General features: G+C 47.8%; 1 protein-coding gene across 3 annotated transcripts in view; it reads left to right on the forward strand.

Annotated features, from left to right (window-relative positions):
• SUPT6H (SPT6 homolog, histone chaperone and transcription elongation factor) overlaps positions 1 to 14,797 on the forward strand; it is a 30,853-nt gene that overhangs the window by 8,252 nt on the left and 7,804 nt on the right. For all 3 annotated transcript variants that reach the window (XM_043903194.1, XM_043903195.1, XM_043903196.1), the window contains exons 3-28: positions 618 to 776; positions 872 to 948; positions 1,274 to 1,466; positions 1,687 to 1,771; positions 2,240 to 2,513; positions 3,004 to 3,105; positions 3,356 to 3,472; positions 3,800 to 3,889; positions 4,094 to 4,236; positions 4,908 to 5,056; positions 5,206 to 5,304; positions 5,720 to 5,849; positions 5,935 to 6,085; positions 6,250 to 6,404; positions 6,591 to 6,786; positions 7,261 to 7,400; positions 7,522 to 7,639; positions 8,427 to 8,503; positions 8,752 to 8,887; positions 9,179 to 9,316; positions 9,395 to 9,562; positions 10,190 to 10,317; positions 11,445 to 11,652; positions 12,487 to 12,634; positions 13,068 to 13,210; positions 14,119 to 14,259. In XM_043903194.1, the coding sequence (XP_043759129.1) occupies positions 618 to 776; positions 872 to 948; positions 1,274 to 1,466; positions 1,687 to 1,771; positions 2,240 to 2,513; positions 3,004 to 3,105; positions 3,356 to 3,472; positions 3,800 to 3,889; positions 4,094 to 4,236; positions 4,908 to 5,056; positions 5,206 to 5,304; positions 5,720 to 5,849; positions 5,935 to 6,085; positions 6,250 to 6,404; positions 6,591 to 6,786; positions 7,261 to 7,400; positions 7,522 to 7,639; positions 8,427 to 8,503; positions 8,752 to 8,887; positions 9,179 to 9,316; positions 9,395 to 9,562; positions 10,190 to 10,317; positions 11,445 to 11,652; positions 12,487 to 12,634; positions 13,068 to 13,210; positions 14,119 to 14,259 (3,665 nt within the window). The remainder of the gene's footprint in view (positions 1 to 617; positions 777 to 871; positions 949 to 1,273; positions 1,467 to 1,686; positions 1,772 to 2,239; positions 2,514 to 3,003; positions 3,106 to 3,355; positions 3,473 to 3,799; positions 3,890 to 4,093; positions 4,237 to 4,907; positions 5,057 to 5,205; positions 5,305 to 5,719; positions 5,850 to 5,934; positions 6,086 to 6,249; positions 6,405 to 6,590; positions 6,787 to 7,260; positions 7,401 to 7,521; positions 7,640 to 8,426; positions 8,504 to 8,751; positions 8,888 to 9,178; positions 9,317 to 9,394; positions 9,563 to 10,189; positions 10,318 to 11,444; positions 11,653 to 12,486; positions 12,635 to 13,067; positions 13,211 to 14,118; positions 14,260 to 14,797) is intronic.

The raw sequence follows: 14,797 nt of genomic DNA on the forward strand, positions 1-14,797 counted from the left end.
GTCTGCTATATGCCAGGCACTGTGCCTAGAACTAGGAATACAAAATAAAGACCTGGCTCTCATGGAGCTTACATCAGTGGGATGGGGCAGCCAGTAAACTAAGAAATACATAGGGGATGTCTCTTTCTTAGAGACCTAGCAGTGTTGCTATTTATGCACCCAGTTTCCAATTTTTCTGTCCAAACCCAGCCATTAGGATCATTAGCAGAGTAGAACCATGAAAACAACTTTAGAGACAGTAAGGAAAATGGAAGCTTTATCAAAAGCTTTATAGATAAAAGAAGGAATGCAGCTACTGAGTTTATAAACTGAGAAGAAACCAAAGTTATTGGTGGCTGTAAAACCTCTAGTCAAGATTTTGACCATCCAGAGTAATTAGGAAGCTCATCTTGCCGAAAGACAGATAGTGAATGTAGAAAAGAGATTCCTTTCCAAAGGCTACTGCTGTGAGTCAGTGGTCATGTTTTTCATCTCGGGATTAGATGAGGCAGAAGGGTTAACAGGGCATCCAGGTCATTTGGTTCAGAGTAGATAAGAAATAACAGTTAAGCAAGTGATCCTGCCCCAGCGCCAGCCTGGTTCCCAAACTGCATGCCTCAAACATGCATGTTTTCCAGATGAGGAGGAGGAGGAGGAGAACCTGGATGATCAGGATGAACAAGGAAACCTGAAAGGCTTTATCAATGATGATGATGATGAAGAGGAAGGGGAGGAGGATGAGGGTAGTGACTCTGGAGATTCGGAAGATGAAGTTAGCCACAAGAAGAGAAAACGCAGTGAGTATCCCCTCCCCGGGTCAGGTGAGGCTGGGGTGGAAGCCAGTGGAGGAGGGGCCTCCCGGTCACAACCAGCAACATTTTGTCTTCTCTAGCATCTTTTGACGACCGCCTGGAGGATGATGATTTTGATCTCATTGAGGAGAATTTGGGTGTCAAAGTCAAAAGAGGAGTAAGTGCCTTTTTTGTCTCTGTCCTTGAGGATGAAGGAAGAAGCCCTTGAAATTCAGTGGCTCTGGGAAGTGGTGGGGAGGCACATCCAGAACCGTCTGGGGAACTTCAGCAAGGAGAAAGTGGCTCAGTATCGTTGTGCTTTGGAGCCCAGTTCTGGGTGCCTGTCAGAATTTCAGGATTGGGCCTTGAGGAATCAGTTGATGTGCTCTTTCCCATCTCCCTCGTCAGTGTAACTGTGGTGGGAAAATAGAAGTGAGATTGGAGGGCAGGCATCCTTATGCCAGTTCCCTCAGACCCTGACCAGACAGGCTTTCCACCCCTAGCAAAAATACCGACGTGTCAAAAAAGTCTCAGATGATGAGGACGACGAGGAGGAGGAATATGGCAAGGAAGAACATGAAAAAGAAGCTATCGCAGAGGAGATCTTTCAGGATGGGGAAGGGGAAGAAGGGCAGGAGGCCGTGGAGGCCCACATGGCTCCTCCAGAAGAGGAGGAGGAAGATGATGAAGAGTCAGGTATGTAGCATCGGCAGGGAAGCCAGTTTGGGGCAGGGGGTTGGGATTTCCTGGCCCGAGGAATGGGGTGGGAAATCATTTTTCAGCTGCTGGCCTCCAGCATTTGACAGAAAGGCGTTCCTTTCCAAAGGCTCTCTCCTCTTCACTGGCCACTCATACAGTAGGAACTAAAGCCATTCAGTCCTGCCTCTGGGCACTAACCCCTCCCTTCCCTACCTAGATATTGATGACTTTATTGTGGACGATGATGGACAACCTCTGAAAAAACCTAAGTGGCGGAAAAAGCTTCCTGGATACACTGATGCGTAAGTGGAGTCTGGGGCAAGGTGGTCATAAGGGCGTCTGAGTGGACCCAAGCAGGAAGGAAGAGGTCAGAGGCCTTGGCCAAAGATAGGACAGTCAGTCTCTAATACCTGCAGCTCCGTGTTCACTTGTTTATGTATCAGTCCTCTAAGTATAATTTTGTCAGAGGAAATTCTTTGCAAACATCTTAGCAAAGGATGGATCCACTGAACATGATGTGAACCCATCTGTCCTGTTACTCTTTGATCCTGGTCACGGACATGTGCCAAAGATGAGTTTTCATCTCAGTAAATGAGAGTTTCCCCAGAAATAGCCACCAGCTAAGCCTTTATTCCGCGGTGAATTTTTTTTTTTTTGGGTTTAGATTTCCCTCAGCCTTTCTAGTTCCCTCGGGGCAGGTAAAAGGTCTCTGCAGGGGCCGCATCTGTCTCCTCTCACCAGAACCTGGTGCCTTTTGCTCTCACCTGCAGGGCTCTGCAGGAAGCCCAGGAGATTTTTGGTGTGGACTTTGACTACGATGAATTTGAGAAATACAATGAGTACGACGAAGAACTGGAGGAAGAGTATGAGTATGAGGACGATGAGGCTGAGGGCGAGATCCGAGTGCGCCCCAAGAAGACCACCAAGAAACGTGTGAGCCGCAGGAGCATCTTCGAGATGTATGAGCCCAGTGAGCTGGAAAGCAGCCACCTCACCGATCAGGACAATGAAATCCGAGCCACTGACTTGCCTGAGAGATTCCAGGTAAGGAAGCACCAGCTTCTGTCCTTCTGCTGAACTGTCATCAACTGCCCTGAGCCACCTTGGTACACAGGTTACAGCAGAGATCAGTCTAACAATAATTCTAAGGGGACTTCCCTGGCACTCCAATGGTGAAGACTCCATACTTCCACTGCAGGGGGCACGGGTTGGTGCAGTGGTGCACCCTAGTCAGGGTGGTGCAGCCAAAAAAAAAACAAACAAAAATCATACATAGGAACTTGGCTTTGAACCTTAATCTGACCAGGGGTACAGGAAGTCTAGCTCAACATAGACTCTCATGTCTTATGTTCTTGAAACGGCTCTCTCTGTTTAGCAAATATACAACATGCCTACTTCTTGCCAGACAGTACTTTTCCAGGTACTGGAAACACGTGCCTCTGGAGCACAGATTTTTGTCCAGAAGAAGTGCGTGTTTTTGCTGCATGAGATACAAAATAAAATCAGTCTCATGCTGCTGTGTTACCCCCTGCAGCTCCGTTCCATCCCCGTCAAGGGGGCTGAAGATGATGAACTGGAAGAAGAGGCAGACTGGATCTACAGGAATGCCTTTGCCACACCAACCATTTCTCTGCAGGTACCCCGCAAAAAAAGAGCCTATGTTTTGACATGAACCAGAAGTCACCTCATCAGGATGAGTAGCTGCTTCTCCCTTGCCCCAAACATCTGTGGGCCTCCCACAGAACAGCATGTGTGTACAGGTGTATGAGGGAGATTTTTCTAGACTTACTCTGAGAAGGTCATCCTGTGACAAGAAGCAGTTTTGTATGTGGCGAGACAAAGCAAGTAATGGTGTTATTGCTGTTTCTTTTTTCTTCCAACTGTAGGAAAGCTGTGATTACCTAGACCGAGGGCAGCCAACCAGCAGCTTCAGTCGAAAAGGGCCCAGCACAATTCAGAAGATTAAAGAGGCCCTGGGCTTCATGCGAAATCAGCATTTTGAGGTAGTACCTCAGGCTCTACTGGTCCAGTGGTTAGAACGTCAACTAGGGGTGAGGGAAAAGTTGGCCACCTAGGTTAGGTGGGGACCCCCCCCCCATCTCCTGTCCTCAGCAGTGGTCCCTTGACCAAGAAGTGTGAGGACTCAAGTGATCAAAAGAAACCACTACCCCTTCTGCAGCATTATGTTCCCCCATGGCGGGGCGAGCATGTGCCCTGGATGGGCAAGGGTTCCCGGTGCTGAATTTCATGGAGCTGTTTATCCCTCTAGTAGCGGGGTTCCTTGCAGCTCTTTCCTCTCTGGCTGACTGCCCATCTCTTTGCCACCCTAGGTGCCTTTCATTGCTTTCTACCGGAAGGAGTATGTGGAGCCTGAGTTGCATATCAACGACCTGTGGAGGGTGTGGCAGTGGGATGAAAAGGTAACATAGGGATCCGTGTCCCTCAGCTGAGGGCTGCACTGGGTACTACCACTACTGGGGCCCGAGTTTTCCTGCACGTACCAGGTGATGGCCCAAACCCCCAGGCCCGTCAGGCTTCCCCCAGGGACTCTTGGTAAAGAACCGCCTGGCCTTGGGTCTCCAAGGCTAAATACCAGCCCTTACCCCTGCCCTTCCTTGTCCTAGTGGACCCAGCTGAGGATTCGTAAGGAGAACCTAACACGGCTGTTTGAGAAGATGCAGGCTTATCAGTACGAGCAAATCTCTGCTGATCCTGACAAGCCCCTTGCTGATGGCATCCGGGCTCTGGACACCACGGACATGGAGAGGTAGCATATGCGGGTTTTATTCCTTTAGAGGGAGCCCTCACACCAAAGGCAGGTGCACCTCACCCCTGCTCCACCCACCCACCCTCCAGAGCAACATAATCTTGTAAAATTCACAGCAAGGCACCTATCCCTTAGAAACCCAACTTACCAACACACCAGAAGTGCTCTTTTTGACAGGCAAATTCCTGTTACTTACCCATATTGGCATAAAAGGTTAAGAGGATCAGATAGTCATGTTTGCTTATTTATGTTACCTGTATGAAAAGCCACATGGGAAACCAAACTAGAACCAGAAAGTGGCTTGGTGAGCCTGGAATTAGAGAGGGTTGTGGGAGAGAAGCAGGTGATGTTAATGGCCAGGGGCATGAACCTGGGAAGGAAGGACAAGGACTGTCTCAAGGACTCTGAACTGGAGACATGCTTCCTCATCTGTCTCTTCCTTTTTGTTGCCATTTGTAACAACCACCAATCGTTTCACTTATTCCTTCTTGAAAGTACCTTGATTGCAATTGAGTCATGGTTTAGGGCCATTGTGTGTCCCTGATAATTGGAGAATACAGGCATCTATCCTAGTTGGGATCTTGCCACATGGAAATTGTACCTCTTGTAGCAAACCCAGGGTATACCCTTCCTCCATGACAAAATTGAGGTCTTATGTCCCTTCCCTCCAGGCTGAAGGATGTTCAATCAATGGATGAACTGAAAGATGTCTACAATCATTTCCTGCTCTATTACGGTCGTGACATCCCTAAGATGCAGAATGCCGCCAAGGCCAGCCGCAAGAAGCTAAAGCGTGTAAGGGAAGAGGGAGATGAGGAAGGTAAGTGTTGGAAAAGAAAACCCAGAGGCTTGGTGCCCATGGCCTTTCCAAGGATGCCTTTGACTGATTCCACTTTGGAGCTTCTCTCCATGTGTCAGATCCTTGGAAGTGACTGGAAGCCAGAAGACTAACTCATGTTTTCTCCCCAGGTGATGGTGAGGAGGCAGAAGATGAAGAGCAGAGAGGGCCAGAGCTCAAGCAGGCTTCTCGCCGAGACATGTACACCATCTGCCAGAGCGCTGGGCTAGGTAAAAGCTAATTGCATAAGTTCCCTGATAGTCACTGGGAGGTAGGAAGAGGACTTAAAGGACAGCTGAGTGAATCACCAGTCCACTTCTAACACTTGTTCCCATGACCCAAACCCATGCCAGAGGCATGGTCCAGCTTTCCCTGTAATTCCTGAAGGAGTGGGAAACACATGATCAGAGTTCATCCTATCTTTGGGAAGTTCTTTTGCTAAACTGTAACTTCCACAGAAAATTTCTATTTCTTCTGCTTCTGTTTAAAGCCAGCATTTTCATTGTTCATTGTGAGGCATCCTGCTCCTGCTCATTGGTGATCCTTTTTATATCTACTGCCCAGAATTTGCAGTTTTAGACTGAAAACCAAGAAGTTATTCAGTCCTGCTGTTGGCTTACCTTTAACTCTCCTGATTTGCTTTAGATGGCCTGGCCAAAAAGTTTGGGCTTACTCCTGAGCAATTTGGGGAAAATCTCCGGGACAGCTACCAGCGGCATGAGACGGAGCAGTTTCCAGCAGAGCCCTTGGAACTGGCGAAGGATTATGTTTGCAGGTGGGCGTGCAGTAGCTGGCTGGTGAGAGGAGGAACCTACGGGCAAAGGTGTCCTCATCCTACAGCTCCTCCATTTTCCCTGCAGCCAGTTCCCTACCCCGGAAGCCGTGCTGGAAGGTGCCCGCTACATGGTAGCCCTGCAGATTGCCCGAGAGCCCCTCGTCCGGCAGGTGCTGAGACAGACTTTCCAGGAAAGGGCCAAGCTCAATATAAGCCCCACTAAGAAAGGTAGAAAGGTAAGCCAGTTGAAGGGCTTTGATCCAGCTTATGGTCCAGCTCTGTTTGAACTAGTTTCTTGCCTTCACACTTAGCTGAGCTGTCTGCCTGAGTGCAGAGGCGGGCCTTTCCCAGGGTCCAGCCCAGTCTTTCCGTCAACTGATGGTTCCCTCTTGTTGTGCAGGATGTGGATGAGGCCCACTACGCTTACTCCTTCAAGTACTTAAAGAACAAGCCTGTTAAGGAACTGAGAGATGACCAGTTCCTCAAGATCTGCCTGGCTGAAGATGAAGGGCTGCTCACCATTGATATCAGCATCGATATGAAGGGAGTGGAAGGGTAAGCAGAGGTCTAGCCTGGGGTTCTTTTGGGAAAGCCTGGTCAGGAGTCTCTTGGAGGGAGGGGTCCCTCAGGAATGTGAACCACGCTTTGAGAACTGAGCAACCCATCTTCTGGCTCACTCAGTGTTCATGGGCATTCAGGCACCACCTCTTTGTCCCTGATAACAGTGTTATATCCCCTCAGCTATGGCAGTGACCAGACGTATTTCGAAGAAATCAAACAGTTTTACTACCGAGATGAGTTCAGCCATCAGGTGCAGGAGTGGAACCGGCAGCGCACCATGGCCATCGAGCGAGCTTTACAGCAATTCTTGTATGTGCAGATGGCCAAAGAGCTCAAGAACAAGCTGCTGGCTGAAGCCAAAGAATATGTCATAAAGGTGAGGACAGGGACTCAACTTTTCAGTTCAGTTCAGTCACTGAGTTGTCTCCAACTCCTTGCGACCCCGTGGACTGCAGCACACCAGGCCGGCAGCACAGCCTTCAGTCATGTACGTTCCCCAGGCTAGAGCTGAAAGCGAAGGCACCCGTTAATAGCTGTCCTGTAGCTAATGGAAACCCCTGGGCATAACCTGAGAGGGAGTGCACACAAGGTCCTGGGTCACTCTAAGACCTCCCCTTGAAGAGCCTCTTCCCTCCTTCCCCCACCCCATACACATATTCTTTGTATATGTGACTGGCCTCTGTACTATTCTGTTGTTAAGAATAAGGAGTGCCTTCTGGTTGTAAGCCTGCCAAGGGCTAGAAACATGTGCATGTATAAATATGATCTTTGCAAATACGTGTCTGCCTCTGTTTCTGTAACACACTTGGCGAGCCTGACGGCCATAGTGACTGGTGTGTCTCCTCCCCAGGCCTGTAGTCGAAAGCTCTACAACTGGTTGAGGGTGGCGCCCTACAGGCCAGATCAACAAGTAGAAGAAGACGACGACTTTATGGATGAGAACCAAGGGAAGGGCATCCGGGTCCTAGGCATTGCTTTCTCCTCTGCCAGGTAACTTCCTGTTCCTGCATGCCTGTCATCACCCCTTACCTGTCTCCTAATCTTGTTCTTCTCTTACTCATATCCTTATAGCCCTGATTATCACACGGTTCTTTTTCTGTCGGACTGGCAGAGATCACCCTGTGTTCTGCGCCTTGGTCAATGGTGAAGGAGAAGTGACAGACTTCCTCCGGCTGCCTCATTTTACCAAACGGCGAACTGCATGGAGAGAGGAAGAGCGGGAGAAAAAGGCAAGTGGCTCTAACTGGTTATCAAGAGTACATCTTCAACATGTCTTATTATTCAGTGGGGATACGCATTCATGGTCTAAGCAATATCCCATGCAAGATCTCTGACTTGCTCACTAACCTCTTAAGTTCTGGGATAAGTCTCACTTTCATAGGCAGTAGATGGCACTCAAGTTCTGGAACAGAATTTGCTTCTTGACTTGAAGCCAGTTCCTAGGCCTTGTGCTTCTGGGAGCTGCCGTTGTTGCCTCTGTTCTTACCGCATCTGGGTCAGCTTGTTCCAGGAGCTGAAAGCCACTGAGGCATTAAGCCAACCTTTTCCCTGCTTTTAGCATTTGTGTTTCTTCCACGGAAGGAGAAATTTGAATTCATCTCGTGTGTATCCTTCTGATTTTTTCTTTAACGTAACGGTATCTTTCAATTTTATTGACAAGAGTTCCATTCTAAAACATAATTTTCAGCAAACAACTCTTTTAAAGAAAGAAAAATCTTAAAGTGGAGATCAGAATAGTCTTGACTACCAGGCAGTGGTTCGTGTTAAAAGAAAGACCTGAGTATGTTAACCACAGCTCATGCGTAAGCCAGATATACAGTAATCTTAGGAAAGATTAACAAGTGATTAATTTTCAGCTAGAGCTCCTAGTCACCTTGTTTTGTGTTCCAGTTAGACAACAAATGATGCATCATTGTTCTCTGGTCTTGTAAGGTCTCAAGCTACTTACGGAGAGAAAAGCGCTAGAAATCTCCCCTGTCCTCAGAGCCATTTAGCTCCAGTTTTCTTTCACTCCAGGCTCAAGACATTGAAACTCTGAAGAAATTCCTTCTGAACAAAAAGCCTCACGTGGTGACAGTTGCAGGAGAGAACAGGTAGGGAGGGGCACCAGGCGATTGGGCCAGGCCTGGCTAAAGTCACTCATCCTTTATTGTTGAATGTGTTCTGTGCCTGTGAAGAGCCTTGATAATGATACATGATACCCGCCACTTCCAGGGGGTATCCCTGGAATATTGTACCCCTTTGTCTTCAAAGCTCTCTCCTCCCCGCTCCCAGCCCTGAGATGGTTCATCCCTGAGAAACTATCCAAAACATCCCTGACCAGCACCCCTCCTTCCTGCAGGGATGCCCAGATGTTGATTGAGGATGTGAAGCGCATCGTGCATGAGCTGGACCAGGGTCAGCAGCTGTCCTCTATTGGGGTAGAGCTGATTGACAACGAGTTGGCCATCCTCTATATGAACAGCAAGAAATCAGAGGTAAGGCTGGAGCCCGCCCTTAGGCTTCACAAAGGCAAGAGCTGTCAGCCCCAGGGAAATAGGAAGGCAAAGATTATCAGGGGTGCAGGATTGCACCTGTTCTCTTACCCGTGCAGAAAATCTCCCATCAGGCCAGTAATAGTTCAGGTTGGGAGCCCCATAGATTAAATTGGTCCCAGGAAAAATGATCCCAGAGAAGAGAACATAACATCAAACCAGGCAGTTTGGATTACCTCTGGCTGTTAGAGCTGAGGGGACTTGGTGGCCCTGCTGACCCTCAACTGACCCTAGGCAGAGTTCCGGGATTACCCTCCTGTGCTGAGACAGGCCGTCTCCCTGGCCCGGCGCATCCAGGACCCTCTGATTGAGTTTGCCCAGGTGTGCAGCTCAGATGAAGACATCCTGTGCCTCAAGTTTCACCCCTTGCAGGTGAGTAGGATTTGACAAGTAGGCCCAGGTGGACAGAGTGGCACAGTAACCTTATCCCTGCCTACTGTGTGTTGACAGGAGCATGTGGTGAAAGAAGAGTTACTCAATGCCCTGTACTGTGAATTCATCAACCGAGTCAATGAGGTTGGAGTTGATGTCAACCGTGCCATAGCCCACCCCTACAGCCAGGCCTTGATTCAGTATGTCTGTGGCCTGGGACCTCGAAAAGGGACCCATCTCCTGAAGGTAGGATTGGGTTGAATCAGGACAAAAAAAAAAGGAAAGTTCTTATTTCATTGAACCTTTACTTTCCCAGCATGGCTTGACAAAAAGGGCAAGGTCAGAGAAGTAAAGGCACTCACCTAGAGTCATCCAGCTAGTAAGAGTCAGGGTCCGACTTCAGCCTAGGTGGCCACAGTCCTGGTCGTCACTACTGCATTCTGGTGGCTCATGGAAAAGATAGCCTAAGCCATGATTTAGAGGAAGGCGAGAGAGTGCTAGACACAGACCTAAGGATAGTGGTTTTCTTCCCATGGAGGAAAGAAAGGATTTCAATATAGAGAGGGACGTGTAGCAACCTTCAAGAGTATTTGTGGTAATTTTTCTCTTACTGTGGGATGGGTACTTGAGTGTATATTCTACATCAACTTTGAAGCTGTGCAATAGCTGTGTATTGTCTTTGCTTGGCACAGTGTGGTGGTTCTTTAAAATAATTTTTTTAGTAGCAGTATATTGTGCTAACTGCTCAGTGCTCAGTTAGATATTGGGGTGCTGGGGCAGCTTCCCATTGTGGAAGGTTTCCCAGAGACCTGGAAACAGACCAGGAAGTGGGGCCTGTCTACTGCTCCTGCTCACTCCAGGCTTCTCTTCCAGATTCTGAAACAGAACAACACCAGGCTCGAGAGCCGGACTCAGCTGGTCACCATGTGCCACATGGGTCCCAAAGTCTTCATGAATTGTGCTGGCTTCCTCAAGATTGACACCGCCTCCCTGGGGGACAGGTGATGCCCTCTGCCTGGGTGGGCCAAGAGGAGTTCTCTTGGGCTTTGCTTTGGGGGTTCAGGGATTAGGGCTGTCAAAGGGCCACAGACTATTTAAATTAGGAAACATTTTAAAGCCAAGAGTCTTTATTTAGTCAAGAGCCTCTGACCTATGGAAAAGATCAGTTCAATTATGTGAAGCTTTTCTGTGAGAGAAACATCAAAAGAACCAATTTAGTTTATCAATTGAGGACAGAAAACATAAGACTTGGTTCAGTAAACACAAACTTGTTCTGTTGTTATGATTTTTTGTGGCTCAATAAGGGTGGGAATAGTTGGGGCAATGGAAGAGGAGTGTGGGGGTCTGAGGAGATAAGGAAGGGGGAGAGAGATTTGGTATGTTCTGAGATGATGTTATTGAGAGAAAGTTCTCTATTCACTTGGACTTTGGACTTCACTATTGACCTCTTCCTCTCCAGAAGTTATCAACTCAGTCTTTGGAGGATCTTTTCCACGGGCACATAGCTCCTCATTCAGTAATGGAAATCAGTGGGGAAATAGGCTTCAAGTTCTAAAACTTCATTTTCCACCCAGCTTTGCTGTAACACTCCACGAATAACATAGGTCCATGTGAGTGCACGGGCAAGACCAGCCTGGGAAGGCTTTATGGGGGAAAGTAGCTGTCAGCAAATTCTCAAAGGTTGTCTTCCCCCTTCTTGTTTTCTTTATAAGACTTTTATATATATAATTTTATCATATAAAATTCAATAACATATAGAAATATTATGCAGAAAGTGGAAGTCCCCCATAATCCCACCCCCCAGAGATAACTGCCATAACAAGTTGATGTATACTACAACTTTTCTAAATTTTATTTTTGCTATGCATTTACTAACTACCCATTTACTACAAAAATGGGATCATATGGTTCATAGTGTTTTGCAGTGCATTTTTCACGTTATCAATATATCGCGGCCATCTTTCATGTCAGCACACACAGATCTGCCTCATTCTTTTTAATGGATGTATAGTATTCCATTGTATGGAGGTACCCTAATTTATTTAACCAGTTCCCCATTGGTGGACATCTGGGTTGTTACTAGAAGCTTCTTGTTATATATCCTGCCCCTCTTCTGCCTCTCCTTCAGCACTGACTCATATATTGAAGTCCTTGATGGTTCCCGAGTTCACCCTGAGACTTATGAGTGGGCCAGGAAGATGGCAGTGGATGCTCTAGAATATGATGAATCAGCTGAGGATGCCAACCCTGCAGGAGCCCTTGAAGAAATCTTGGAAAACCCAGAGCGACTCAAGGACCTAGACCTTGATGCCTTTGCAGAAGAACTGGAGAGGCAGGTGGGTGAAAGAGTGGAAGGCCTGGCCTAGATGAGAAGAGACTCAGGAAGCACATCCTCAGAGTAGCCCCAATACTATTAGTGTAAGAGACTTGATCTTCTCCCTCCCCACGCAGCACTGGGTTTACTCGAGGAAGTTTTCAGTCTGCTTATTAAGGAGCCAAGGACGTCTCAGAGACTGCTGTAGACATTGTGGGGGGCATGTTTTGGAGGAGCTGGGAGATGGGGGCGTAGTAGTTTGCTTCTGGGGCCTCTTTCCTCCTTTCCAACTGTGTGGCTTTGCATTTGTTTCATGCATTGTGATTCCATGAGGGGTTTTTTTTTTTTTTTTGGCTGCACCCTGGGTCTCCATTGCTGTGCTCAGGCTTTCTTGAGTTGGGACGAGTTGTGGCGAGCGGGGGCAACTCTCTAGTGTGGCGCACAGGCTTCTTCTCATTGTGGTGACTTCCTCTGTTGCGGAGCACAGGCTTCTTCTCATTGTGGTGACTTCTTCTGTTGCACAGGCTCTAGGGCCTCTGGGCTCAGTAGTTGTGGTGCCAGGGCTTAGTTGCCCTGCAGCATGTGGAATGTTTCTAGACCAGAAATCGAACCTGTGTCCCCACTTTAGCAGGCAGATTCTTAACCCCTGGACCACCAGGGAGGTCCCCATGAAGCATTTTTATTGTAGAACAGTGTTCCATGGCTAAGGAAAAGTTTGAAAAGCTGATTTAGTAAATATTGGGGGGAAAGAAAAGAAACCCTGACAAGAGCCAACTGGCTACTCCTTTCACTGAAACCCTTGGTGGCTCAGGTTGGGGAGCAGTTGCAAGAATCTTATTAGGGGCTTCTTCCCCAGGGCTATGGTGACAAACACATCACGCTGTACGACATCCGAGCGGAGCTGAGCTGTCGATATAAGGACCTCCGGACAGCCTACCGCTCTCCCAACACAGAGGAAATCTTCAATATGTTAACCAAAGAAACACCAGAGACCTTCTACATTGGTAAATCCTGGGTCTGTTTTCTTTAGTTGGAGGAGAATAAAAAGGGGTTGAGGGGATAGTGTTTACCGTGTATGTTCAAGTCAGACTATAATTCCAGAAGAATAAGGCCAGTTTGTACTGTGAGTGGGAAAGACCAGGGAAGCTTTTAAGAGGATTATAGAGCCCTAAGCTGGAAATCAAATTCGAGTTCAAGGTCAAATCATGCTTTTTAACCTGCTGTTGTGAGGTGTTCATGGGGTCAATCTTGTGGCTTCTTTTTCCTGTCATCAAATGAAGGGACGATCTCTCTTTTCGAGAATGTGAAGGAAATCAGGGGAGATGCTCTAGGACAGATGTCCTGTCACTAAACAGTTGATGGGGAGGAGTCACCTCTCCAGTTCTCTCATACTGCCTCGTTCTCTTCTCCCCTTCTCCTCCTCTCCCCTTCCTGCAGGAAAGCTCATTATCTGCAACGTCACCGGCATCGCCCACAGGCGTCCACAGGGTGAGAGCTACGACCAGGCAATCCGCAACGATGAGACGGGGCTGTGGCAGTGCCCTTTCTGTCAGCAGGACAATTTCCCGGAACTAAGCGAGGTATGTGCTACAGTTGTTATGGTCCCTGGATGTTTGTGATTGCATGATCTCAGTGCTTTAGAAAGGCATCGAGAATGGGAGTAGTTTAGGTGACACTTTACCACGGCAGTACACAAAGAGGGAAGAGATCTGGAACACACACAGGCTTAGCTTAAAGTCCCTCCATGTGCTGCTAGTCCCAATGATCTATGTGCTCTTATTCTGTTCTCACTCAGCCCTTAATCCTTGTTTCCCATTCTCTGAGGATCTTGCTCAATCAGTTAGAGACATGAGGAAATGTATGCTTTTCTTACATACAGGGTGGGCACGGTGTCCCTATGCTATTTAGAAGGTAGCTGTAGGCTCCCTTCAGTGTTGTCATCCTTCACACACATCTTTGTTTTTCCCACAGTCTTCTAGACATCATCTGCTTTTTTCATGGTTAGAACTCATAAAAGCCATCCTGAAGCTTTTTCTGGATCTTCATATGTTACTTAGGCAGATAGTAAAATAGACTGTTTTTCAACTTTACCCAGTAAAAGAAACTAGTGAGATTCGTCAAGGATGTAAAAGAGCCATGATGTGCTGGTTCACTGAAATGAGTTGTTCTGAGGTGACAAACAGATATTTCTTAAGCTCACAAGGTCAGGACAGAATGGAAGGGAGGGGCTTCATTTGACACTGGAGGGACATATACATTAAATTAACATAAAAGATTGATCTGCTGGCCAGTGGTGCCAAACATGAGTTATGCATCAGGGAACGAAGGGGATATTCAAATTCTGTGTTGCTGGGTGGCTGAGTCATCATGTTCTCACATCGTGTTGCCAGTGTCAGTGGTAAGATGAATTACAGCGTTCCTGCCAGCTCCTGAATGTGTGGTCTCCAGAATCTTAATGATCAAGCTCTTCTCCTGATGCCGTCTTTAGGTCTGGAACCACTTTGACAGCGGTTCATGCCCAGGCCAGGCCATCGGTGTCAAAACACGGCTAGACAATGGTGTCACTGGCTTCATCCCCACCAAATTCCTCAGTGACAAAGTGGTAAAGCGGCCAGAGGAACGGGTGAAGGTAGGTGAATGATGGGGCCAAGGCATCTGGCGCAGTTTTCAGCGGCCCAAATCAGGCTGGCTTTGGCTGTGCCCACCAGGAGTTAGGCTCTGTTCCCAGGGGCTCCTGGGAAATGTTCCTGGGGAACATTTCAGGAGGATTTACAACCAGTTGAGTGAAGTCAGGGTAAGAAGTATCTACCCAAACGAGGAGCAGTTTTTGTTCACTGCCTTTGTGAAATTTGATCAAGTTGCCAGCCCTTCCTGTGTGGGAAGCCGTGGTTTAGTCTGGCTGGCAGGAAGCAAGGCCCGGCATTCCATGCTGTGAAGCAGAAAGGCTGAGCTCCCTTTCTGTTCTAGTTTCTCCTGTCAGAGCTGCTGTTTATTCACACACTGGATTCCAGCCCTTAATATTTACATGTGTTGTCTCAAATCTGCTAGTCCAATGGAGATGGGAATATTTATCTTCTGGTTTCAGAGAAATTTGAGTGCCTTTTCCAGGATCATCCAGTTAGTGACATCTGCTAGTGGTATCAGATTTGCCAAATCTCTGGTTCTAA

The sequence above is a fragment of the Cervus elaphus genome, chromosome 5 (genome assembly GCF_910594005.1).
Source record: "Cervus elaphus chromosome 5, mCerEla1.1, whole genome shotgun sequence".
Taxonomy (NCBI): Eukaryota; Metazoa; Chordata; class Mammalia; order Artiodactyla; family Cervidae; genus Cervus; species Cervus elaphus.